This window comes from Geotrypetes seraphini, chromosome 19 (assembly GCF_902459505.1).
Source record: "Geotrypetes seraphini chromosome 19, aGeoSer1.1, whole genome shotgun sequence".
Classification (NCBI taxonomy): domain Eukaryota; kingdom Metazoa; phylum Chordata; class Amphibia; order Gymnophiona; family Dermophiidae; genus Geotrypetes; species Geotrypetes seraphini.
Window position 1 is genome coordinate 36,728,173 of NC_047102.1, and position 27,666 is coordinate 36,755,838.

At 44.9% G+C, this 27,666-nt stretch overlaps 2 protein-coding genes across 5 annotated transcripts in view; both read left to right on the forward strand.

The window, feature by feature from the left end:
- Positions 1–3,332: 3,332 nt before the first annotated feature.
- LOC117352346 (nitric oxide synthase-interacting protein-like) lies at positions 3,333–9,965 on the forward strand. Of its 4 annotated transcripts, XM_033928772.1 has the most exons (9): positions 3,333–3,966; positions 4,807–4,948; positions 5,291–5,435; positions 6,123–6,204; positions 7,045–7,186; positions 7,529–7,673; positions 8,080–8,442; positions 9,283–9,424; positions 9,767–9,965. In XM_033928772.1, the coding sequence occupies exons 6-9, from the start codon at positions 7,536–7,538 to the stop codon at positions 9,769–9,771; spliced, it is 648 nt and encodes a 215-aa protein (XP_033784663.1). In that variant the 5' UTR covers positions 3,333–3,966; positions 4,807–4,948; positions 5,291–5,435; positions 6,123–6,204; positions 7,045–7,186; positions 7,529–7,535; the 3' UTR covers positions 9,772–9,965. The 4 variants fall into 4 exon arrangements, with proteins under 4 accessions (XP_033784663.1, XP_033784666.1, XP_033784664.1 ...); XM_033928773.1 differs by lacking the exons at positions 3,333–3,966; positions 4,807–4,948; positions 5,291–5,435 and adding an exon at positions 5,993–6,029; XM_033928775.1 differs by lacking the exons at positions 5,291–5,435; positions 6,123–6,204; positions 7,045–7,186; ... (2 more) ...; positions 9,283–9,424; positions 9,767–9,965 and adding an exon at positions 5,842–5,898 and having other exon boundaries at positions 3,335–3,966.
- An 11,591-nt stretch (positions 9,966–21,556) lies between these two features.
- The window catches only part of FADS2 (fatty acid desaturase 2), a 51,100-nt gene continuing 44,990 nt past the window's right edge, over positions 21,557–27,666 (forward strand). The window contains exon 1 of the mRNA XM_033928648.1: positions 21,557–21,806. Within this exon, the coding sequence (XP_033784539.1) occupies positions 21,648–21,806 (159 nt within the window). The 5' untranslated portion in view covers positions 21,557–21,647. The remainder of the gene's footprint in view (positions 21,807–27,666) is intronic.

Here is a 27,666-nt window from a genome sequence, read left to right on the forward strand (position 1 = left end):
TGCTGTGTAGAAGCTGTGGAGCAGGGGTCTCCAAAGTCCCTCCTCGAGCGCCGAAATCCAGTCAGGTTTTCGGGATTTCCCCAATGAATATGCACTGAAAGTATTACATGCACATAGATCTCATGGATATTCATTGGGGGATTCCCGAAAACCTGACTTGATTCGGCCCTCGAGGAGAGACTTTGGAGACCCCTGCTGTGGAGTCTTCCCTAGAAGCTGGTATGCGATCCCAGGGCTACCAAGTTTCCCAGTTCCAGGCTGGAGCCTTTTTGGCCAGTCCTGGTTTTGAACCTCCATCCTAACGCACTATGGGATTCGTAGTCCCTGCTTTTACCCACTGAACTTTGTGCTGAAAATCAAAGATATCAAGGATAAGGCTGTCAGAAACCCAGAACGGACCTATGATCTCCCTTCTGGAACTGGGCAATTTGGCAGTTGTGGCACAATGCCTCCAAAATACATGTCTCTAAGATGTTATAAGCAAGGAGTTAATATATTGAACATTTGTCATCCTTCTAATATAATTATAATACACATATAGAACATATAACTTTTAAATGTGCCAAAAGTCATAAGTATAAAGACACTGCAGAGAAACTCGTTAAATGTTCTGAATGTGATATGCATTTTAGGCATGCTTTGTTTCTGCAATATCATATAAAGACACATATTTGCATGCTTAATTGATAAATGTCAATATTGTACTTGATTTAAGATTTGAAATGAATAAAGATTAAAAAAATAAAATAAAATAGACACATACTGAAGAGATACCTTTTAAATGTTCTAAATGTGATAAGTATAAAGACACTGAAGGGAAACCCATTAAATGTTCTGAATGTGATATGCATTTTAGGCATGCTTTGTTTCTGCAATATCATATAAAGACACATACTAAAGAGATACCTTTTAAATGTTCTTAATGTGATAAGTATAAAGATACAGATTGAACATATACCTTTTAAATGTTCATGTCATAAGTATAAAGACACACATACTGAACAGATACCTATTAAATGTTCTGAATGTCATATGTATAAAGATACACACTGAAGACAAAACTTTGAAATGTTCTGAATGTGATAAATATAAAGACACTGAAGAAAAACCTTTTAAATGTTCTAAAAGTTATAAGTATAAAGACACTGAAGAGTAATCCGTTAAATGTTCTGAATGTGATATGCATTTCAGGCATGCTTTGTTTCTGCAATATCATATAAATACACATACTGAAGGGAAACCTCTTTAATGTTCTGAATGTAATAAGTATAAATATAATGAAGAGAAACCTTTTAAATGGTATGAATGTGATAAGTCCTGTAAGACCCTGTTCAAATGCAATGGAAACACAAGAATATTCAAAGTCTCCATCCCTCTCTGGATTAGTTAACGAATGTATCCAGTCCACCTTTTATCGCCACTGAATGCCAGTCTGATTTCCTCAAGACAAAGCAGTAGACAGTTAGAACAAGTCCCTGCAAGTAGTGGGATAAAATTCAGGACTGAATGAGTTTGGTCGACCTGAGATTGAGCAGCAAATCCAAGGTCATTTGAGACTCGCTAGACCGACCCTCAGGATGTCTGTGCAGAAGCTGTGGAGTCTTCCCTAAAGGCTGGTAAGTGACCCCCCCAGGGCTACCAAGTTTCCCAGTTCCAGGCTGGAGCCTTTTTGGCCAGTCCTGGTTTTGAACCTCCATCCTAACGCACTATGGGATTCGTAGTCCCTGCTTTTACCCACTGAACTTTGTGCTGAAAATCAAAGACATCAAGGATAAGGCTGTCAGAAACCCAGAACTGACCTATGATCTCCCTTCTGGATCTGGGCAATTTGGCAGTTGTGGCACAATGCCTCCAAAATACGTCTCTAAGATGTTATAAGCAAGGAGTTAATATACTGAACATTTGTCATCCTTCTACTGCCCTTTGTATGTTTTAATAGATAAGCGAGAGGTAAAAATAAATTCCAGAATGTTTAAGGTAGAAGACCTCCAGCTAGCTGGCCGGTCTGAGGAGGGACAGAGAAGGTGGGGTGCAGTGAACATTGCTGTAAATTTATACCAATGATTAAGCGATTATACCTGTATTCTGAGGAATGGCCACAGGAGGACAGCACTGAGCTATTAAATGTAATTGGCGCCCTCCTGTGGCGCTATCCAGAATAACACCTATAAATCTAAGATTTGAAATCCAGCACAAAATTTCTTTAGATGCATTTTGTTTTTATTTATATATTTATTTATTTGGTTGCTTAGCCCATCCTCCCAAAAGAGCCCAGAATGGGTTACAGATCAGCATACATAGTATAATTAAATAACTGCATAGCACAGACAGATACTCTTACAAAGAATGTTGTTAATTTTCCTGGGAACAGTATTTCAGATGCATTCAGGTAACAATTTAGAAGTCAGAGTCTATGATTGCAGTCCAGTTCATGTGGGGATTTAAATACACAGGCGGTCCCTGCTCAGAAGTGCTGACAATCTAATTTAGACTGTAAGGAGAAGGAGAAGTATAAGTGGGAGAAAACGTGATGCAGCCTCCCATCAGCCCACTGGTTGTTTGAATTTTAAATCCAAAACAAGGCTGGAGAAGTATAAGGTGGAGAAAAAGAGAGCCAAACTTCATCAGTCCAGTGGTGGACTAGAGGAAAGCTTTGCTACCTTGCACCAAAGAGTCTTGGGTTCGACTCCCGTGCTAGGATGTTTGTATTTTAAAATCCAAATCAAAGCATGAAAGGTTTAAAGTTAAGAAACCGAAAGCATCTAGTACCTGCCTCACTGGTGGCTCAATGGATAAAGCACTTCCACTTGATACAGGAGATCGTGGGTTCGAGTCCAGCTTAGCCAGAGGCTAGGTGGGACCAGAGCTGGTAAGTAGATGGGTTGAAGGGGGGGTTTGTCAGAAACTAGGTGGAAACAGAGAAGGAGGTTAGATAGATCCTGAAGAGGTGGGGGGGACTAGGCAGACCAGGGGTAGGAGGGGCCGGGTATCTCTGTGTTTTAAGTATACTTCATGAAAATTAATAACCTTTGCTACTTTTTACTATGATTGGACTACATTTGAGTAAAACTACCCTCTTCTCTTCGAGCAGTATCAACCCCTACTCCTTAGCTGAGACTTGAACCCTCAGTCTCCTGTTACTAAGCCAGCACACAACTCTTTAAACATCAAGAGCTTTTCAGAACTTATAGTTATCCATTTCTGGGTTCAAATCCTAGCAGTTGACACAGACAAAAAAAAAAAAAAGATTTGAACCCTTAACTTCCTCTTACCCTCTTCTCTTGAACCCTCAGCCTCTTCTCTTGGACCCTCAGCCTCTTCCCTTGGAGCAGTGTCAGCCCTACTCCTTAGCTGAGGTTCGAACCCTCAACCTCCGGTTACTAACCCAGCACTCAACCGTTGAGCTAGCCAAGTTTTCACACTAAGAGCTTTTCGGAACTTATATTTATCCTTTTCTTTGTTCAAATCCTAGTAGTTGACACAAAATAGAGTTGAACCTACTCCTTACCTGAGGCTCGAACCCTGAGCCTCCAGTTGCTAACCCAGCACACAACCCTTGAGCCAACCAGGTTTTCACAGCAAAAATTTTTCGGAACTTATATTTATCCTTTTCTGGGATCAAATCCTAGTAGTTGTCCAACAAACATCAAAATAGAGTCTAATGTTGGCATAGCAGTACCAGAGGGATGATCCAGTGGTGACTGTGAGTACTGCACGTTAGAAACAATTATTCAGGTTCAAGTGGATGATAGAAGTGAATGCATGTGAGGCCTCTGGCAGGTGTTTCAAATGGACCATCAAGTAGACTTATCTCCTGTTTTGTTAGGCTTGTGTGATGGTGGTGTGATGACTGGTGGAACATTCTCTTATCTTCCTTTCCTTAGCCCTGACGGTTACATCTATGACAAGGAAGCAATCCTGGAATACATTTTGCACCAGAAGAAGGAGATTACCCTGCAGCTGAAGGTACGTTGGCCATGGATGATTTTCCTAGAGGGCAAAATTAGTGGCGTGTTATTAGACAAGCTGTGAGGACTCTTGCCGATGTGAATGCTGAGAACTAGAAAGAGAAAGTTTGGCTGTGTGAGGGATCGCTATTGAAAAGCACCGATGCAGTTGGCTGGGGTAGGGGAGAGTTTAGGTTTTACCCACATAAGGCATGAACACATGAATGAGCTTTCAGTGGGGGTATTCTCATACCTGCTTGAAACCTGCCGCATCTCTGGGAGGATCATAAGCGAGGGCTCAGAGTCACAATTTCAGAAATCCCATCGCTATTGTAAAGTCCTCTTACTTGTGATGTCCTGTCCTGTCTGTCTGTCCAAATTAGATTGTCAGCTCTTCTGAGCAGGGGCTGTCTATTGAATGTTAAATGTACAGCGCTGCATACGCCTTTCAGCGCTATAGAAATGATAAATAGTAGTGTTCACGATAAGCCTCAAGACCTCGGTAGTGGCGCGTTTCACGTGAAGACTTTCGCCTCACAATTTGCTTGTATTGTCATTGGTCATGGAGAGACTGTTTCAGGTCACAAATACCCCGATGTAACTTTAATATTTGAAAAACATTTATATGAGGAATAAAGTACATCGGGGCATTTGTGACCTGAAACACTCTCTCCATGCAAGCAAATTGTGAGGCGAGAGTCTTCACGTGAAACAAGTCCCTGCCAAGGTTTATTATAGGTCTGAGGACTTTATAACAGCACTGGCATCTCTGTGAGGAGACGGATGAGTTTGGGTGCTTGAGGGGGAAGGTGTCCTGGGTTACTTTTTTTCCTTCTCCTTGCCATTTCTGGCTGTGCAGGCATATGAAAAGCAGAGGAGCGAGCTGAAGACGGAGCAAGAGGAGCTGAGCAAAGCAGCCAAAGAGTCGCAAGTGAAAGGCTTTCTGGAGAAAGAAATGTCCATTGTCCTCAAACCTCTGAACCCTTTGACCGCATTGCCAGGTACTGTGACTTAGAAAATTCAGACTATATCTTTCATGCTTGAAGCTGGCTTCGTATGCTGTCCAACATCCCGAGGGGTATCCCATATTTGTACACATGTAAACATGGGCAAATTGGCTATGTGAAAATACACCCACTCATATAGTGTGCAGGGGGTGTACGCGATACGTAAAAAACGTACGCATTCCATGCAAGAAAATATGCTACTTGGGCGCAAAAGCGTGGGCATCCTTGCTTGTATTCGATGTGGCAATGAATCCCCTGCCTGAACAGAGCTTGATGTACAGAACTTAATTCTGCTTCTTTGATTATTTTAACTCGTAGTTCCTCTTTATTTTCCAGATTGAAAATGGCCAGTGCAAAAGTCTGCTTTAGTCAGCGAAGAGCCTGTCAATTCTTGCTTTTTTGGGAGTTATATTGTATGGCAGCAGTGTGTGTGTTTGTGTTCTCTTTAGCTCACACCTTTTCAATAGTCGCTCAAAACAAGGTAACATAGTAAATGACGGCAGATAGAGACCCAAATGGTCCTTTTGCTTAGATATTTCTTGGCCAGAAACCCAGAGCTCTGCCTGGTAGTGTGCTTAACCGTGCAAGTCTGCCCTGTACTGGCCTTAGTTCTTCAATATATACCATTATTTTCTGATTAGAGATCCTCTGCTTCTTTGAACTCTGTCACCGTTTTCCTCTCCTCCACCTCCCTCGGGAGCGCATTCCATGCATCGATTAAAGATGAATTTCCTACCATTATTCTTGAGTCTACCACCCCTCAACCTCAAATTATGTCCTCTGGTTTTACCATTTTCCTTTCTCTGGAAAAGATTTTGTTCTACGTTAATACCTTTCAAGTATTTGAACGTCTGAATCATATCTCCCCTATCCCTCCTTTCCCCTAGGGTAAACATATTCAGGACTTCCAGTCTCTCCTCATACGTCTTTTGCCGCAAACCTCCTACCATTCTCTGGACCGCTTCAAGTCTTCTTATGTCCTTTGCCAGATACAGTCTCCAAAATTGAACACAATACTCCAAGTGTGGCCTCACCAACAACCCATCCAAGGGCATCAACACCTTCTTCTGCAAATGTACCATCAAGTAGACTTATCTCCTGTTTTGTTAGGCTTGTGTGATGGTGGTGTGATGACTGGTGGAACATTCTCTTATCTTCCTTTCCTTAGCCCTGACGGTTACATCTATGAGAAGGAAGCAATCCTGGAATACATTTTGCACCAGAAGAAGGAGATTACCCTGCAGCTGAAGGTACGTTGGCCATGGTTGATTTTCCTAGAGGGCAAAATTAGTGTCGTGTTATTAGACAAGCTGTGAGGACTCTTGCCGATGTGAATGCTGAGAACTAGAAAGAGAAAGTTTGGCTGTGTGAGGGATCGCTATTGAAAAGCACCGATGCAGTTGGCTGGGGTAGGGGAGAGTTTAGGTTTTACCCACATAAGGCATGAACACATGAATGAGCTTTCAGTGGGGGTATTCTCATACCTGCTTGAAACCTGCCGCATCTCTGGGAGGATCATAAGCGAGGGCTCAGAGTCACAATTTCAGAAATCCCATCGCTATTGTAAAGTCCTCTTACTTGTGATGTCCTGTCCTGTCTGTCTGTCCAAATTAGATTGTCAACTCTTCTGAGCAGGGGCTGTCTATTGAATGTTAAATGTACAGCGCTGCATACGCCTTTCAGCGCTATAGAAATGATAAATAGTAGTGTTCACGATAAGCCTCAAGACCTCGGTAGTGGCGCGTTTCACGTGAAGACTTTCGCCTCACAATTTGCTTGTATTGTCATTGGTCATGGAGAGAGTGTTTCAGGTCACAAATACCCCGATGTAACTTTAATATTTGAAAAACATTTATATGAGGAATAAAGTACATCGGGGCATTTGTGACCTGAAACACTCTCTCCATGCAAGCAAATTGTGAGGCGAGAGTCTTCACGTGAAACAAGTCCCTGCCAAGGTTTATTATAGGTCTGAGGACTTTATAACAGCACTGGCATCTCTGTGAGGAGACGGATGAGTTTGGGTGCTTGAGGGGGAAGGTGTCCTGGGTTACTTTTTTTCCTTCTCCTTGCCATTTCTGGCTGTGCAGGCATATGAAAAGCAGAGGAGCGAGCTGAAGACGGAGCAAGAGGAGCTGAGCAAAGCAGCCAAAGAGTCGCAAGTGAAAGGCTTTCTGGAGAAAGAAATGTCCATTGTCCTCAAACCTCTGAACCCTTTGACCGCATTGCCAGGTACTGTGACTTAGAAAATTCAGACTATATCTTTCATGCTTGAAGCTGGCTTCGTATGCTGTCCAACATCCCGAGGGGTATCCCATATTTGTACACATGTAAACATGGGCAAATTGGCTATGTGAAAATACACCCACTCATATAGTGTGCAGGGGGTGTACGCGATACGTAAAAAACGTACGCATTCCATGCAAGAAAATATGCTACTTGGGCGCAAAAGCGTGGGCATCCTTGCTTGTATTCGATGTGGCAATGAATCCCCTGCCTGAACAGAGCTTGATGTACAGAACTTAATTCTGCTTCTTTGATTATTTTAACTCGTAGTTCCTCTTTATTTTCCAGATTGAAAATGGCCAGTGCAAAAGTCTGCTTTAGTCAGCGAAGAGCCTGTCAATTCTTGCTTTTTTGGGAGTTATATTGTATGGCAGCAGTGTGTGTGTTTGTGTACTCTTTAGCTCACACCTTTTCAATAGTCGCTCAAAACAAGGTAACATAGTAAATGACGGCAGATAGAGACCCAAATGGTCCTTTTGCTTAGATATTTCTTGGCCAGAAACCCAGAGCTCTGCCTGGTAGTGTGCTTAACCGTGCAAGTCTGCCCTGTACTGGCCTTAGTTCTTCAATATATACCATTATTTTCTGATTAGAGATCCTCTGCTTCTTTGAACTCTGTCACCGTTTTCCTCTCCACCACCTCCCTCGGGAGCGCATTCCATGCATCGATTAAAGATGAATTTCCTACCATTATTCTTGAGTCTACCACCCCTCAACCTCAAATTATGTCCTCTGGTTTTACCATTTTCCTTTCTCTGGAAAAGATTTTGTTCTACGTTAATACCTTTCAAGTATTTGAACGTCTGAATCATATCTCCCCTGTCCCTCCTTTCCCCTAGGGTAAACATATTCAGGACTTCCAGTCTCTCCTCATACGTCTTTTGCCGCAAACCTCCTACCATTCTCTGGACCGCTTCAAGTCTTCTTATGTCCTTTGCCAGATACAGTCTCCAAAATTGAACACAATACTCCAAGTGTGGCCTCACCAACAACCCATCCAAGGGCATCAACACCTTCTTCTGCAAATGGACCATCAAGTAGACTTATCTCCTGTTTTGTTAGGCTTGTGTGATGGTGGTGTGATGACTGGTGGAACATTCTCTTATCTTCCTTTCCTTAGCCCTGACGGTTACATCTATGAGAAGGAAGCAATCCTGGAATACATTTTGCACCAGAAGAAGGAGATTACCCTGCAGCTGAAGGTACGTTGGCCATGGTTGATTTTCCTAGAGGGCAAAATTAGTGTCGTGTTATTAGACAAGCTGTGAGGACTCTTGCCGATGTGAATGCTGAGAACTAGAAAGAGAAAGTTTGGCTGTGTGAGGGATCGCTATTGAAAAGCACCGATGCAGTTGGCTGGGGTAGGGGAGAGTTTAGGTTTTACCCACATAAGGCATGAACACATGAATGAGCTTTCAGTGGGGGTATTCTCATACCTGCTTGAAACCTGCCGCATCTCTGGGAGGATCATAAGCGAGGGCTCAGAGTCACAATTTCAGAAATCCCATCGCTATTGTAAAGTCCTCTTACTTGTGATGTCCTGTCCTGTCTGTCTGTCCAAATTAGATTGTCAGCTCTTCTGAGCAGGGGCTGTCTATTGAATGTTAAATGTACAGCGCTGCATACGCCTTTCAGCGCTATAGAAATGATAAATAGTAGTGTTCACGATAAGCCTCAAGACCTCGGTAGTGGCGCGTTTCACGTGAAGACTTTCGCCTCACAATTTGCTTGTATTGTCATTGGTCATGGAGAGAGTGTTTCAGGTCACAAATACCCCGATGTAACTTTAATATTTGAAAAACATTTATATGAGGAATAAAGTACATCGGGGCATTTGTGACCTGAAACACTCTCTCCATACAAGCAAATTGTGAGGCGAGAGTCTTCACGTGAAACAAGTCCCTGCCAAGGTTTATTATAGGTCTGAGGACTTTATAACAGCACTGGCATCTCTGTGAGGAGACGGATGAGTTTGGGTGCTTGAGGGGGAAGGTGTCCTGGGTTACTTTTTTTCCTTCTCCTTGCCATTTCTGGCTGTGCAGGCATATGAAAAGCAGAGGAGCGAGCTGAAGACGGAGCAAGAGGAGCTGAGCAAAGCAGTCAAAGAGTCGCAAGTGAAAGGCTTTCTGGAGAAAGAAATGTCCATTGTCCTCAAACCTCTGAACCCTTTGACCGCAGTGCCAGGTACTGTGACTTAGAAAATTCAGACTATATCTTTCATGCTTGAAGCTGGCTTCGTATGCTGTCCAACATCCCGAGGGGTATCCCATATTTGTACACATGTAAACATGGGCAAATTGGCTATGTGAAAATACACCCACTCATATAGTGTGCAGGGAGTGTACGCGGTACGTAAAAAACGTACGCATTCCATGCAAGAAAATATGCTACTTGGGCGCAAAAGCGTGGGCATCCTTGCTTGTATTCGATGTGGCAATGAATCCCCTGCCTGAACAGAGCTTGATGTACAGAACTTAATTCTGCTTCTTTGATTATTTTAACTCGTAGTTCCTCTTTATTTTCCAGATTGAAAATGGCCAGTGCAAAAGTCTGCTTTAGTCAGCGAAGAGCCTGTCAATTCTTGCTTTTTTGGGAGTTATATTGTATGGCAGCAGTGTGTGTGTTTGTGTACTCTTTAGCTCACACCTTTTCAATAGTCGCTCAAAACAAGGTAACATAGTAAATGACAGCAGATAGAGACCCAAATGGTCCTTTTGCTTAGATATTTCTTGGCCAGAAATACAGAGCTCTGCCTGGTAGTGTGCTTAACCGTGCAAGTCTGCCCTGTACTGGCCTTAGTTCTTCAATATATACCATTATTTTCTGATTAGAGATCCTCTGCTTCTTTGAACTCTGTCACCGTTTTCCTCTCCACCACCTCTCTTGGAAGCGCATTCCATGCATCAATTAAAGATGAATTTCCTAACATTATTCTTGAGTCTACCACCCCTCAACCTCAAATTATGTCCTCTGGTTTTACCATTTTCCTTTCTCTGGAAAAGATTTTGTTCTACGTTAATACCTTTCAAGTATTTGAACGCCTGAATCATATCTCCCCTGTCCCTCCTTTCCTCTAGGGTAAACATATTCAGGACTTCCAGTCTCTCCTCATATGTCTTTTGCCACAAACCTCCTATCATTTTCATCACCTTTCTCTGGACCGCTTCAAGTCTTCTTATGTCCTTTGCCAGATACAGTCTCCACAATTGAACACAATACTCCAAGTGTGGCCTCGCCAACGACCCTTCCAAGGGCATCAACACCTTCTTCTGCAACAGAGTAGACACGCCGGATGGTGTGAAGGACCTGGCGAAGCTTGAAGAATGGTCTGAAATTTGGCAGCTTAAATTTAATGCTAAGAAATGCAAGGTCATGCATTTGGGCTGCAAAAAACACAAAGGGAACGGCACAGTTTAGTGGGGGAAGAACCTATGCGCACGACGGAAGAGGGGGACTTGGGTGTGATTGTATCTAGGCCACGCCTCCTCTTGCATTAACATGTATATTAACACATATATTAAAAAAATTAGCTCCTGACCTCATCCCCCCTCCCCCCAAAAAATTTTTGTTTCTCTTCATGGTTTTTTCTTCCTCTTAGAAGAAGACCAACAGTCAGTGAACACTACTTTATGGCTCTGATAAACCTGTGGAATCTGTTGCATTTTCCTGAAGGAGACAAGAATCACACAGGAGACTGAGAGAAACAGGAAGGGAGAAGCAGAAACAAGGTAAGAAAACCTAGACATAGAAAGAGATAACCAAAGGAGGAATTCAAGGAACAATGTAGATAAGAGTTCAGGATGACATTCTACTGTTCTGATTTCATAGAGATTGTGTTAGAACGGCAAATAGCCAAAATATTTTAAAACAATTGAAACAGTGGGATTGCCTTTTCCGTGCCTTCTGTCCTGGAGTTAGCACTGCTAGCTTAAAGCTGTCACGGGTTCCCTGTATTACCAAGTGAGTGGTCTTCCCTAGTGACCTCCTCCACAGGTAAACGTAGGAGACCCCCCCCCCCCCCCATCTACAATCTCTTCACCTTCTTATTCTTTCTCTTACCAGGGTAGCTCCACATCAACTCCACAACTCAACCTAAGGAACAGATTCCAGGTCTTGCAGGAAGAGACTATCGACTTGAAGCAGGAAGAGACTACCGACGTTCAACACACGACTCCATCTCCGGCCACAACAGATCGACCTCCCCAAAAGAAGCGCAGAGTAATAGTCATCGGGGATTCCATGCTGAGAGGCACCGAGGGACCAATATGCAGACCGGATATGCAGTCGAGGGAGGTCTGCTGCCTGCCGGGAGCCAGAATACGGGACGTGACCGCCAGACTTGATAGACTTCTCAGGCCCCGGGACCACTTTCCCATGCTGCTCATCCACGTCGGAACAAATGACACTGCCAGGAACGCGCCGGAGGACATAGCTAGAAACTTCGGAGCTCTGGGGGAAAAGCTGAAGCAGACAGGAGCACAGGTAGTATTCTCTTCTATTCTTCCTGTTAGGGGCAAGGGAAGAGATAGAGACGAACGTATCCTGAAGACAAACGAATGGCTACAGCGATGGTGCCGAGAATTGAACTTCGGATTCCTAAATCATGGAGAGGCACTACAGGGACTCCAGGGACCAGACGAACTTCACCTGACCAGCAGAGGTAAGAACGTCTTCGGATACCGTTTAGCCCGCCTGCTTCGAAGGGCTTTAAACTAGGTAAGTCGGGGGAGGGCACCCACTTATATACCAGTGCAGTAAGAAACAATCCTGATGTGGTGATCCAAAACTGCGCTTCTAAGTCCGAGGTAAGTACCCTCACTGCTAAAGGTTCACTAGGAGACACTTTGAGTCAGATAGGAAACTCTCTACAGGGGTTTAACAAACGCACAGAGTGGAGAGCTATGTATGTTAACGCACATAGTTTAGGGAATAAATTTCTAGAACTGGAAACAGAAATTGTGAATGTCGACCTAGACGTGGTGGCAATATCAGAAACATGGTTCACGGACTCCCATGGGTGGGATACAACTATACCAGGATACAACCTGATTCGACAAGACAGGAAGGGTAAGCTAGGAGGAGGGGTAGCACTTTACATCAAAGAGAACATCAAGATAACCAGGATCACAGATGTTAAGTACACCGGGGAATCCATCTGGGTCAACCTGGCCAGAGGTGGAGAAAAGTGCCTGTACCTTGGTGTGGTATACAGACCTCCAAGACAAACAGAGGACAAGGATAACGAATTGATTGAAGACATTGAAAATATTACACTACGGGGGGACACTGTTCTGCTAGGGGACTTCAACATGCCTGATGTAGACTGGAACACACTCTCAGCGTCAACTTGTGGTAGTAGGAGGATTTTGACGTCCATGATGGGAGTACAGCTCAAACAAATGGTGCTAGAGCCCACTAGGGCCGAGGCCATCCTAGACCTCGTACTTGCAAACGGCGAGAGTGTCTCGGAAGTCTCAGTGGGAGAAACGCTAGCTACCAGTGACCATAACATGGTATGGTTCAACCTCAGGAAAGGCTTCCCTAAATCACAAACAAAAACGAGGGTACTCAATTTCCGGGGCGCTGATTTCGCACGTATGGGAGATTTCGTCCATCAGACGCTGCAGGATCAAGAAGCAACTGATAATGTGGAAGCCATGTGGTCAAACCTGAAATTGACCCTACACGAGGCAACTATGCGCTACATAAAATCGGTAAATAAACAACAAAGAAACAAAAAAACCCCAATGGTTCACTAAAGAGGTCGCGTACCTCGTCAAGGAGAAAAAAAGAGCGTTTCTTTCATACAAACGTACGGGAACAGGTGAAGCTAACATTGAATATAGGACCAGGTCTGCAGCAGTCAAAACAGCAGTCAGGGAGGCCAAACTTGCAGTGGAAGAAACTCTAGCAAAGAACATTAAGAAAGGGGACAAATCCTTCTTCAGGTACATTAGTGACAGAAAAAAAAACACAAACGGGATAGTACGCCTCAGAACACCGGACGGGAATTACGCGGAAACAGATTCCGATAAAGCCAAACTACTGAATGAATACTTCTGCTTGGTTTTTACCTGCGAGGCACCGGGGCAAGGGCCACATCTGGAAGCAATGTCAAGCGTGGAAGACCCATTTCAGAATTTTAAGTTCACACCAGCTGATGTCTACAGCGAATTGTCAAGACTCCAGGTGAGCAAAGCCATGGGTCCAGACGAACTGCACCCAAGAATGCTCAGAGAGCTGTGCGATGTCCTGGCAGAACCATTAGCCATGCTCTTCAATCTCTCCCTAAAAAAGGGGAGAGTCCCCCTGGACTGGAAAACAGCGAATGTTGTTCCTCTGCACAAGAAGGGTTGCAGAGCGGAGGCTGCGAATTACCGACCAGTGAGTCTCACATCGATAGTATGTAAACTCATGGAAACACTAATTAAACGTAAGTTGGACATGATCTTGGATGAGGGGAATCTTAGGGATCCTAGTCAGCATGGATTCACTAAGGGTAGGTCGTGTCAATCCAACCTCATCAGCTTCTTTGATTGGGTAACAGGAAAGTTGGACTTAGGAGAGTCTCTAGACATAGTATATTTGGATTTCAGCAAGGCTTTTGACAGCGTCCCACACCGCAGGCTACTAAACAAGATGAAATCAATGGGGTTGGGTGAGACGATAACTGCATGGGTCAATGATTGGCTGAGTGGTAGACTTCAGAGGGTGGTGGTCAACGGTACCCTCTCTGAAACATTGGAAGTGACCAGCGGAGTGCCGCAGGGCTCGGTCCTGGGTCCTCTCCTTTTTAACATATTTATAAGGGACTTGACACGAAGACTACAGGGTAAAGTAACATTATTCGCCAATGATGCAAAACTGTGCAACATAGTAAGTGGAAGCTTTTTACAGGATAGTATGACAAAGGACCTTCGTATGTTGGAAAACTGGTCCTCGACATGGCAGCTAGGCTTCAATGCTATGAAATGTAAAGTCATGCACTTCGGTAGCAGAAATCCGTGCAGAACTTACACCTTAAATGGAGTAACATTAGCTAGGACCTCAGTAGAACGAGATTTGGGAGTAATCATCAGTGCAGACATGAAGGCTGCCAAACAGGTGGAGAAGGCCACATCCAAGGCAAGGCAAATGATGGGATGTATCAATAGAAGTTTTGTCAGTCGGAAACCAGAAGTCATAATGCCGCTGTATAGAACCATGGTGAGACCTCATCTGGAATACTGTGTGCAATTCTGGAGGCCACATTACCATAAAGACGTGCTTAGAGTCGAGTCGGTTCAGCGGATGGCCACTAGGATGATCTTGGGGTTCAAGGGTCTCTTGTATGAAGAGAGACTGAGCAGACTGCGGCTCTACACTCTAGAGGAACGCAGGGAGAGGGGGGACATGATTGAGACATTTAAATTCATCACAGGACGTGTCGAGGTGGAAGATGACATTCTCTTCCCCAAAGGACCCTCGACCACAAGAGGGCATCCGCTTAAACTTAGAGGGTGGAAATTTAGTAGTGACACCAGGAAGTATTTTTTCACGGAAAGGGTGGTAGACCACTGGAATAAGCTTCCGGTGCAGGTGGTCGAGGCCACCGGCGTGCTCGACTTTAAGAGAAAATGGGACACTTACGTGGGATCCCTACGTAGGACGAGTCACTAGCATCTAGACTTATTGGGGTGGGTCAGTAGAGTGGGCAGACTTGATGGGCTATAGCCCTTTTCTGCCGTCATCTTTCTATGTTTCTATGTTTCTGGCCCTGCTGTGCTAAATAGGAAAGTTGTTGCCCCCTGACGCCCCTGGCCTGTTCATTGTCCGCAGCCTGTGCAATTTCCCAGCTGTATGGGTGCTGCCGGACTTCTGCCAGCATTCCATTCTGAATGTGAAAAGGCCCTTTTCATGCCTCTGTCAAAGCTGGGACTCTGATCTGGAGCATAAGCAGATCTGCTGCCAAGTCAGGTCCTGCCTGGCCTTTTCATCTTTCCATAAGCACTGGTTGTTGGTGACCAGGGTCAGTATAGAAGGAAGTGGAGGAAAAGAGTCCTTCCCTTCCCTATGCACATTACAGCTCTTTTTTAGTTTGCAGATAGGGTGCAATGTACTTTGTTTGAATTTGGATTTCAATAAGTATCACAAATGAGGCAAATACACCACCATTTCTCTTTGTATAAAGACATTTGAATTCCTACTGCATCCTTCAGAACAAAACACCTCTGTCCCTTTGCTCTCATAGTATCCCAATTCATCCTCAGGCATTCCCATCCCTTCTAATATCAGTGACATAGCCACTAGGGAGGGGCTTGGGCCTTCCACATTGGCTCAAATCCCCTCAAAATTGCGACAACACTTGTTGAATGGCTGGCAGGATTATCCAAACCCACCAGCTAAAGAAATCCTCAATCTGACACACAGTTTGCGAGACACTGCCTATGGGTTAATGTTGATATATCTCAAATGTTGCCAATGGACAGTAAAATGGAGGGACAAAAGAACAAGAATTTATCTAAGAGCTTACCTTCTAGAATAGAGTCCTTCAAAAGGTTTTCTAGAAGGTTAGAGGTGTCTGAGCCATTAACTTTTCAATATGAGCTCTCCCGACCAAAATCTAGAAGGGGTGAAAGAGGTTTGGTAAATACCCGGGCCCTGTAGGCAATTTTACATCTGTTCCTTTGGCTGACTTCTTCACTGCATGCCTGTGATGAGAACACTGCTAGTGGAACAATTGTTAAAATAGTGACATCATCTCAGTGCGTCTAAAGCAGGGATCTCAAAGTCCCTCCTTGAGGGCCGCAATCCAGTCGGGTTTTCAGGATTTCCCCAATGAATATGCATTGAAAGCAGTGCGTGCACATAGATCTCATGCATATTCATTGGGGAAATCCTGAAAACCCGACTGGATTGCGGCCCTCAAGGAGGGACTTTGAGACCCCTGGTCTAAAGGGAGGGATCAAAAGCAATGGTGCAGGAAGCCACCAGGAGATGCTGCAGGCCTGCAATGAAAGGGATAGTGAGCAGCCAGAAAGCAGGTAATAGTTAAACAGTAAAACACCACTAGTGCAAACAATTAATAAACTTAGAACAGTGCTATCACCTCTGTGTGAAAAAGGGACAGAATAGGAGCCTGCATTGAAAGGGAGAGTTAGCAGCCAGAAAGCAAGCGATCTAGAACAACAAACACTGCTAGTGCAAACAAGTAAAAGTCAGAACAGGGACATCGCCTCAGTGTGACTAAGAGACAGGGTCAAGATGCTGCAGTCAGGCCTCAGCAGGTGCCTACAATCACTTTCCAAGGTCTGTCGCCACATTAATAAAATCTTCTTTTTAATAAGAAAAAAATGATAAATAAGAGCATTGGAGTTCCTTTTAAGGCCGGGTCGGAGTCTTGGGATACGGGGGAGAGGTTCCTACTCCTGTCTTGCACTGCCTTTTGATTCTTTGTGGATGGTTTCTGTGCAATGTTTCTCCAATAAAAATATTTTCAAAAATAAAAAATGTCTTTAAAATGTTTTGAGCCAATACTTTTATTTTCTATTCTTCTTTACTTTTTTTGTTTCTAGCACGCTGCTCCCAATGCTCAGAGGAACTCTATCGTCCTCTTTTACAAAGTCGCGCTAATGGCCCCGAAGCCCACAGAGATTTAAAGGGCTTTGGGGCTGTTTCCGTGCGGCAGCTGCAAGCGCGGCTTTGTAAAAGAGGCCGTATGTATTTCCCAACTGTACTTCCTCCTTTACCCGGATGTCTCAATCTCTCCTCCTTTTTCTGGAGACATATGGTAACCCAGTTAAAGCTGCGCATTGACGGCTTAGCACATAGGTTTCTACTGCAAGCATAACTCCAAATTTTTGTTTGCCCGTATAGTAATTACGGGGTGGTTTGACAAGTTTGGTTAAAAAGCAAGTTCAACGAGGGAGAAACAAAATGGCGGCGGCGTGGTAACAGTGAGTTTGGTCTGCGAAAACGTTTGTCTACTCTTCTGAGTTTTGTGATGCCTCTTACAAAACGCAAGGGCTTTCTCAGGGTGGACCCTCCTTCGCCCCGACAAGCTTCGCTGGACAGATTTCTCACTAGCTCGCCGGCTAGTATTGAGGGTGGGAACCCAGCGGTTACTCTGATGGAGGGAGCTGCCAGAGTCTTGGGACTTGAGACCTCGTTATCCCCTCCAGCAGCCCGGTTGCCACCGAAACCGGCATCAGAGGACATGGTGCGTACTAGTACGGAAGACCAGAAGAGTTGGACGCCTTTGCGAAGTGGGGGGAGGGCCACGCTCTCGAACACGCCGAGTCTTCAACAGGATAAGTCGCGGAAGGTATCCGCGCTGCACAAGTGACACTGGAAAATTTATGGACTGTCCTTCAGAAGCCAGAAGTATTAACAACGAAGTCCGCAAGTGATATCTCGGCTCTACTTATTAAAATGGATACATTGTCAGCATCTGTCCAAACTATCCAATCTGAAACTAATCTTAAATTTGAACAAATGAATGCAGAAATTGCCTCTATACTAGAGAGTTGCACGGGGACAGAAATCCCACCCGTCTCCGCCAGGATCATCTCCATCCCCACCCATCCCCGCAAGGAATTACCTCCATCCTCGCCTGTCTCCATAAAAAGCAGCAATTACTTATGACCGGATCATCAATTCCACAGTTTCTTTTGTGTTTGCGCTGCTGTTTTCCTTGTGGAATCTCTTTGGTGGAACCCTTTTTGTGTTTTCTGTTCAGGTAATTAACTTATAAACCCCCTCTTTTACTAAGGCTGACGTGTCCATTATATTATATGGATGAACCCTGCTTCCAAAGCCTTCCATTCCCGTGGGAGTCCTGTGGGCCAGAGGGGAGTCCCCATGGGAGTCCCGTGAGTTAAGGGGGGATTCCCGTGGGACCCCTGCAGAACCCACGGGATTCCCGTGATCCCCATTCCCATGCAGACCTCTACTCTATACTCTCAGGCGCCTTCGTAAAAGAGAGAAAAATTGAATATTTAGAAAATTACTATAGAAGGCTTAACCTGAGCATTTACTCCCTTGGATATGTTTAAAAGATATCTAATGGAAAATTTAAAATAGACCTCTGAAGCTATTCCTCCTATAAACAGGATTTACTATCGTCCAAGGAAGAAGACTGATTTGCCACCACAAAAGGCTCCTTTTACAAAGGCGGGCTAGCGGTTTTAGTGCACGCTTGGTGCGTGCTAGCCACTTCCGCCTCCTTTTAAGCAGGCGGTAATTTTTCAGCTAGCATGCACTACAAACGCTAGTAAAGGAGCCCAAAGTATTCAGGCTGACCATTAACAGCGGAACCTGGAGCGGAACCTGGAGCGGCCTCCTCTCCCCCATACCCCATCTCGAGCCTCAATAATACACTCAAACACTGTCATTGGTGAAACTTGGCTGCAGCCCTGTTTATTGAAATAAAACATACAACTTAAATATATTATAACCTTGTTTTAACACACGATCATTGTAAAACAAAACACATCTTGATCCCGAGCTACTATAACAATTAAGGGCTCCTTTTATGAAGGGGCGTTAGGGCCTTAACACGTGGAATAGTGCAGGCTAAACTGCTAGCTGCTACCGCCTCCTTTTGAGCAGGTGGTAGATTTTCGGCTAACGTGCACTAATCCGGTGCGCGCGTGAAAATGTAAAAGGAGCCCTAAATGCCCCCCGACTCCTCCTACATCCAAACAAACGTGCAATATTCAAGCAAAAATTTATAACAGTGTAGCACTTTATCTTTTTTTTTTTTTTTTTACATTAGATTAGAGATTTCTATTCCGCCATTGCCTTGCGGTTCAAGGCGGATTACAAAAGAATGACAAAAAAATGGTATTACAAGAAGAAGCTATCTGGTAATTTCTAGTGGAGATAAGAAGAAGATGAGGTTGCTTTGGGGAATCGGGAAGGTATTTGGAAGTGGAAAGAGCTAGCGGTATTAAGTCGTTTGCAGGAATTTCTTGAAAAATAGCGTCTTTACTTCTTTTTTGAATGTTTTGTAGTCTAGGGTCATAATTAGTAGTTGGACGCAGTCCTCCAGGTGAGGACGCACCATGGCCCGGTACAGCGGCATGATAACCTTCTCCAATCTGTTCGTGATCCCCTTCTTTATCATTCCTAGCATTCTGTTTGCCCTTTTTGCTGCCGCTGCACATTGCGCGGACGGCTTCATCGACTTGTCGATCAGAACTCCCAAGTCCCTTTCCTGGGGGGTCTCTCCAAGTACCGCCCCGGGCATCCTGTATTCGTGCATGAGATTTTTGTTACCGACATGCATCACTTTACACTTATCCACGTTGAACCTCATCAACGATGAATATTATTTAAGGCCAAAACTGGCCAAACCTACACATACATCAAAATATAAAATCCCATTAGCCATACAAGATGCCTCATAGAGAATGACACGGTAGTTGTTACCCGTGGCTGTAATACATCGCATAGCCTTATACAAATTGCCAGTTTCGCCACAAGAGATGGTAGGGAGGGAGAGAAATGCACGGCTGGCCGGCGGGAGGGAGCTGCTGGACCGCGTGAAGGGTGCTGGGGGTGGGGGGATGGAGAGGAGAAGACGCTGAAGACGGGGACGGGGCGGTGAAAGGGAGAGCGGGGACGGTGACGGGGCGGTGATGGGGACAGCAGAGACAGGGACGGGGCGGTGAAGGGGACGGCGGGGACGGGCGGTGAAGAGGACGGCAGAGACGGGGACGGGGCAGTGAAGGGGAACAGAATTTTTCTCCGTGTCATTCTCTAATGCCTCAATAACAGACATCAATAAACCAAATAAAACAAACCAGACCATCGAACACCTCCGTGACCAGCACTCAAAGAGTCATCACTCCTTCTCCCTCAGCCAAACTCAGACCCTCTATTCCATTTTACAGAACAGATGTCTTTTCAGCCATTTCTTAAAGTTCTGGACATTTTGCTGCCGGAGAATGTATCCTGGAAGATCCTGGAGTGTTGCTTTCTTTTGGGAGCAGGTGTTGAAGAACTCACTATGCCTTGCAGGTTGTATACTTAATTAAGATCCTTAAAACAAAATAAACCGTTAATAAAAACAAAAACAAAAACCCCAAACACTACTCATAAAACTTGTATGATGGACAGGCGTGGATTAAGTTAAGGATGCCCTGGACCCTATGCTTTACTCCAGCCATAGGACCCAGCTCCCAGTGCCTTCTGAGCCCAAGGCAACTGCCTTGTCAGGTCTACACACTCCTTCCCCCACTTAATCCATCTCGGAGGTAGGGTACTATTAATTTAACCCTCCCCCGTTTTACAAAACCACAAACGCAGGCCGGCACATTGAATGCTCTTTGCTGCTTCTGGTGCTCATAGGGCTCCTTTTACTAGGGCTTTGGCGCGTGGTTCTAGAAGCGTAGCGCGCGGTAATTCCCCGCGTGCGCTAAAAACGCTACCGCACCTTAGTAAAAGGAGCCCATAGAGTTCCTATTGTTTTTTCAGGCTCTTCTCAATTGAGTAATTTCATAGCAGACTTCTCAATCTTGATGAAGAGTCCACAGTCGGGACCATCGGTTCATTTTCTTCTTCCCTTCTATCTGCACCCTCAAGGTGGGTGCGTGGGATTATCTGCCCGGATCTCTTGTTATCAGATTTTTAACCTCTTTTTGAACCACTTTAGGTTGCGTGTAGAAACCATCGCAAACCTAGAAGAGAAATTTGCTGTCGACCGCAATTGATGTTGCTGTCTGGAAAGTCAGACACCAAGCGTTTGGGAAGGAGAGAGTGTTGCAGCCTTAGCCACAGGCAGGGGGCGGTAGAGAGAGCCGGGTGATTACTCAGCGCAGTGATGGAGCCTCTGGACCATCTGAGTATAGGAGCCAAAAAACACCCCCAAACCCTCTCGCTTCCTTCTATTCTTTTTGCATTTTTCAATTCTATTTATTAACAATTGCAACCAGAAGTCATAGAAATAGCAACAGTGCAAGGGGAAGCAAAGCCCTGGTCAGATGCCCATCACAATTGGTATTTGAAGTAATAGTGACCCCCCCCCCCAAAAAAAAAAAAAAAACCATGCACAACCATCCTCAAGTCTCACCAAGCACCCATCCACTCATACAACCCCCCCCCCCCCCCCAGCCCTATAGCTCCTGTACATCAAACAACAAAGGCGAGAGCGCACACATCAAGGGAACTCCTCTGGCCGTCAACCAAGTTCGGGCTCAACGCAGCCTCCTGCTTCGAACGATCGCAGGTAGCCAATGCCGAGGGCCGAGAGCGGCGCCGCCGGAGCCTGATTGGCTCCGCTTCTCTGCTGATCCCTGTGGAACCCTCCCCCCGTCCCTGGACCATGAATGGAGGAGGGGAGGGGGGGGAGCGGGGAGAATGGGAGACGCCGGCTGCGGCGCTCGGTCATTGCAGGGGCAGATCGCGGAGGCGGGCGAGGGCTGCGATGGGGGCCGTGTACGGCTGGGAAGAGATCCGGAAGCACGGCGCCAAGGCGGACCAGTGGCTGGTGGTGGAGCGCAAAGTGTACGACGTCAGCGAGTGGGCGCTCAGGCACCCCGGGGGCCCGCGGGTCATCGGGCACTACGCGGGCGAGGATGCCACGGTAAGGCAAAGAGCCGCTTTGCGCGCGATGCAGAGAGACGACGGACGTTTTTCTACGCGCACTGGATCCGATTCTTGCTCTCCTGCACGTACCAGCTGGATGGGCACATCATGCCCGATGCAATTGTGTGTGTGTGTGGGGGGGGGGGGGTCATTCCTCGATTCCCATTGGCTGCTCTTGGTACCCTCTCGCCACATTCTTTTTCCTCTCATGTCTGTTAATGTTTTATGCCCCCCCTTACACCCTTGGCACCTTTTGCAATCTTTTCAGCTGGTGCTCAAGTTTAGTCGCCAAATTTGCATGCATAAGGTTGGCACCACAGTCCCCTTTACTTATCATTCATTAGTTGTTTATTTTCATTATACCTAATTCCCTTTAGGACCCCTGAGGAAGGCGGGTTCGCCGAAACGCAAACCGTGTAGGGTCCGGTTGAACAATCACACGTGTATTATATATTTGTGTTTTTATTGTGAAGAGCGAATAATAAACCATCTTTCAGAACATCAACATCCACACTCTTGTTTTTACTGTGGAACTTTGGGTCTTCTTTTTCTTGTCTCATGCACAAACCCATTTGGACAGAGGAGAAATGATATCGGGAAGGGGTAAAACGCGGACCTCGCGGATCTAAAACCGCACATCCTTAAAAATCCGAGGTCCGTGCATTGACAAGTCCGCCTTCGCCCTACAGCTCAGCTCAGGCCCCCGGCTCCCTCGCGAACCTCACAGATCTGAACTGCACGTCACATCCTTAAAAATCCGAGGTCTGCGCCACTTTTAGTCTCTGGCTCTGACGGAGCTCTATGACAATTTAACTCTGACCGATCCTAATGCTTTTCCCTCCCTATGCTAGGATCCGGCTAACAGAGGTGTGCAGGGTAAAGAAAGGGCTGATGTGAGCAATGGAAAAGCGACGTTTTCTTAAAACTATAGGTATGCAAGTGTGTATGTGTGTACGCACAGAGATGTACATGCAGAACTGGGCACGTAACTCGAGTCTAGCTCTTTCTAGTAATAAGAGTTATGCTAATTGCAAGTTGATTAGAGAGGGAGTCGTTAATGAGTTCTCAGCCTGGACTGCGTGTGTTATAATGAACAGTGCACGCAATCGCACGTAAGAAGCTTTACATGTGTTCTGTTTCATTTTAATATGCCCACTTTGATGTTTCTGAAGCCCTGCGGCCAAAATCTCTACTGCGCTGAAAAAAGAAATCATACAAATCAGTTCATTAGCAATTCATCAGGAGCAAATTAATCTGCAAAAAATATGAATTTGGAAAATCTAACTATAGGCTGGCTGTTACTGCTTCAATGGGCCTTAACACCCCCCCCCCCCCCCATGATCTGGGGAGGGATGAGGCAAACAAAGAGGCCCCCAGGAATACTGACTAGTGGTTGTGATAATGTGATTTCTATATAGGATCTCTTTTGTTTGTGAATTATATATTTTAGGTGCTTATTTTCCAGTTTTGCTCACATGTGCTATTGCTAGGTATATCTCAAATGGAATCAGGTCGCACCTAGGAGTGCTTTGAGACTGCAAAAATAGACCCATGCTCTTACAAACCTAATCTGTGGTCTCTTTTTACGAAGGTGCGCTCGGGCTTTAGCGCGCCCTAGACCTTAACGCCAGCGTGTCTTTTATTTTTATAGAAAGGACCATTAGAAGAGTAACTTTATGTAATAAAAATGTTATCACACATTTCTTCATCAGTAAGAAATGGCCGATTACATTTGGTAAGCAGAGTGGGCAGACTTGATGGGCTGTAGCCCTTTTCTGCCGTCATCTTCTATGTTTCTAAAGCGTCCGGCAGGCTACTCTTTTGACGGTCCTTCCTAAAATACATTTGTTAACAGGATATGTATTTGGGGGATAGTTCACAGAACTGATTACTTTGGATCTCCTCTGTTATAATGTGAATATTGAAGTCTGACATACTGCGGACTCCTTTTACAAAGCTGCCTTAGGGCCTTAACACGCAGAATAGCGCAAGCTAAATTGCCGCGTGCGGCAGCCGCTACCACCTCCTTTTAGGCAGGCGGCAAGTTTTTGGCTTGCATGCACTAAAAACGCTAGCGCACTTTTGCAAAAGGAGCCCTGTATATTCATGTAGAAGTATTTAGCAGAGAAAAAGGTACCAAAACTGAGCTGATACAGCTCCTGACTTGTTAGCCAGGAGGGCAAGTCAGTTAACTCTTCCTTGCCTCAGACAGGTACAAAATTAAACTATCAGCCAATCAGGAACAGAGAAATAATAAGCCATACTTTTAAAACCAATAGCAGGAAATATTTTTTCACTCAAAGAATAGTTACGCTCTAAAATGCGCGTTGCCAGAGGATGTGGTAAGAGCAGTTAATGTAGCTGGTTTAAAAAAAAAAGATTTGGACAAGTTACTGGAGGAAAAGTCCACAAACTGCTGTTGAGACAGACATAGGGGAAGCCCCTGCTTGCCCTGGATCGGTGGCATGGAATGCTGCTACGATCCGGGTTTTGGCCAAGTACTTGGGACTTGATTGGGCTCTGTGAAAATGGGATACCGGGCGAGATGGTCTGACCCAGTAAGGCTATTCTTATGTTCTTAACTGCACCTGCTGCTCCATGTGACCCCAGGCAAGTCACTTAATCCCCCCGTTGCCTCAAGTACATAAATACTGTGAGTCCGCCAGGACAGACGGAAAAATGCCTGCGTACCTGAATAAATAATTAACAAATGGATGTAATTCACCTTGAGTTACTACTGAAAAAGATGTGAGCAAAATCTAAACCAAGGAAGGAGGGAAAGTAGTATTTATTCAATAAGCAATCCTTTTTTAAAAATTAAGGGTATTTTACTGGTTAAAATCTAAAATCAGAAACCCTAATACAACCAAAACTGAGGCTGTCTGTGTACATTTTTTCTATAAGCGCAAAGTGGTAAGAAACATTTGATACAAATTATCCTAGTGCTGATAGAATCTATACATTTCACATATACAGTGTTTCAGTGTATCTGAACAGGTGGTGTATGCTCTCTATACATCTGATCTGTTTGAATGGAAATTTGCATCGGCTTGCTTTCTCTTCTCCAAGGGAAAATGTTCGTTCCTGCACTTGTTCACTGCTGTGATAAATTCAGGAGTCAGAGCACACACACACACACACATAAGCGCGATTGTTGTCTGCACGCCGACTATAAGCCTTTCTGTCTGGGGACTGCACTTCTGCAGCGCTTCCTGTAATTACGACACTTAAGAGCATAATATTTGCATCCTGGTTGCAGCCCTGGGCACATATTGCTGTTGATTTGCAAAGCCCTTCCTTAGGCTGCACTAGAGCTCTCTTCACTAGGACAGGCAGCTTGACTGGGCATCTTTGTCCCTGTGGGGTTACTTTAGTTCATCAGGACTGAGGTTCTTCTTAAAGCTGAACGTCCCCTTTTGAGAAATCACTGCTCCTTTGTGTTTCCAAAGGGCTCCATCTTTTCAGGATGGGCTAATTGTAGTCCTGTTTTTTCCTAGTGTCTGCAGGGACCTTTTGCCTGGATTTTGTTAGGGAGATCAATAAGCACGGCCAAACCACAAGTCCAAGGAACAGGAAAAAACCTGGACCAGATCGATCTATTCTGAAAATCTGGAACCAGCTACAAGACTATTGCTACAGTAGTGTTCAGCAAGCAATCTGACCTAGAGCTAGAGTCACTAAGCAAACCGATTGTGTACCGATCGGTTTGCGATCACTTTGCAACCCCGCCCCCCATTCACTAACCTTACTCCCGACCCAATTCCTGCCCAATCTGAGCTGCGCATGCAAATGAAGGGGAATGGCATGCAAATGTAGGAAGGAAGCGATTCACAAAGGAAAACTTCAGGAACACCGACTGAGCTGGCCGATCAAAAGAAGCGACTGCTGGGGACCACCTCTTTTCCGACTGTCCTGCGCTCTGCCTGAAATCCCAGCCCTGAAACTATCAAAAAAGCGCCCAGCTCTCTGCTGCTCTCCTCTCTTCCGCCATGCCCCTCTGCGAGCCCGCGGTTTTAACCCGCAAGTTAAAAGCGGGGACTGCACTTCTCGCCACCAGCCCCGGCTGATCTCCTTCACGTCCTATACTGACAGCCTTGGTTCTAGCCTCCTCGATTCCCCCCTCCCCCTCCCACGCTTGTGCCGAGAGCCTACGCATGCGCAGACCATCTACGGGAAAATAAGATGATCCGTGCATGCGTCCCGATCGCTCTGCAGCGATCCGTTCAGTGGCTGTGTGGGCGTGCCTCCGATTGCATTAATTTGCATGAGGAGGCTTGCTGAATCGATTGCCCAAGAAGACTCGTAAACGGATCGGCCACGGATCGCCCAGCAAAGGTAGGCTTTGTGAATCTAGTGAATCCTTTCTTTATGTCTGCCCATCTGTAGTCTTTTCTTTTGTCTCGCTATATATCAAGATCCAGGAGCTACCGTGAGCAAGGCTATCAAGCTCCAGATTGATTGTGAGCCTGCTGGGACAGACAAGACCTGAATAAATTCATGTAAACTGGGAGAACAGTATAGAAAAAATATATATATATATATATATATATATATATATAAATAAAGTGTTAAAAATAAACATTCTGGTATAATCCTAAATTTTCTCTTGAAACAATTTGACTATAAAAGCTTGCAATTTGGGGATTGAAGTTTAAAAAAGGCACCCCAAAACAGACACAAGGACTGAGGTGCTGTCCTGTAGTAGTCATTTGCTTTCTACCATGTGGAAGGACCCAAGACTGTACCAATGGCTGTGCAAACAGTTCAGCTGCATAGATACAGCCCACCATCTCCTCTCATTGATAGTGAAGTGTGTGTGTGTGGGACGGGGGAGCCAGTGGAAAGTTGCACAGGATGCCAACACAACAAGGGATTAGAACCGAAGATAAAGAGAGATCATGAACGTGGAAAATGATGAAGATTTTGAGCTTGAAAGCAATAGACGTTGCAAGAGCCAATGTAGGATGTTTAGCAAAGGTCAAATTTTGATTTCCCCCAAGTCCTCCTTGCAGCTGTATTTTGAATTAACTGCAACCTTTTCTCATTTCCTTTACTTAAACAAGCACATTTGGACTCCGATTCTTTTGTCCTTAAATTTTTCAAGATTTTTGGGTTGTAGAACCATTCTTCCATGCAAACTCTCCTTTCCCTCTGTTAAAGGTATCGGATCAGTCATTCCTTTTCATTTTTATTAACTGCATTATGGAAAGATCTACCTTCTTAAATAAGATCTTGTATTTCGCTTCAGGTCTTTGAAAAATCTTTAAAACCATGTCGTTTTAACGTTTTTTAAACATTAATCTTTAAGGACTGTACCTTTTAGATAAATTGTTATAAACCGAGCCGAGCCCTATTTTTTTAGGGATGACTCAGTATATACATCTAAGATTAGATTAGATTAGTATGGTGCATATGGCCAAGAAAATCAAAAAAGTGTCAGCATGCATCTATGCATGTGGTAGGATCTTAATCAATGGATAAAAAAATCCAGCCCCTTAAGAATTTCTTGAACATATAATTTTGGCGATGCTAATATTTATGCACAGAATAACGTTCCAGTATATGCATAGATACAATTTTTTTTTCTGCTCCGACCTGTGTTCGGAAATTGGGACTATCACCTCCCCATTCTGTCTTAACCCTTTATTTGAGCAAAAGAAATGATCCTAAAAGCCTTCCGTATTCGCTGTGATAGGGGATTAACAGAACTGCAAATACAGAAAAACCGCGAATAACTTTTTCATGTGTTATTCGCTGTTTTCTATTAAAAACCATCGTGAATATGGTGAAACCGCAAACAACATGCTGGGAGACCTGGCCTGTTCCTGAAGGAGAGGCAAAACGCGGCGAAGAAAGTG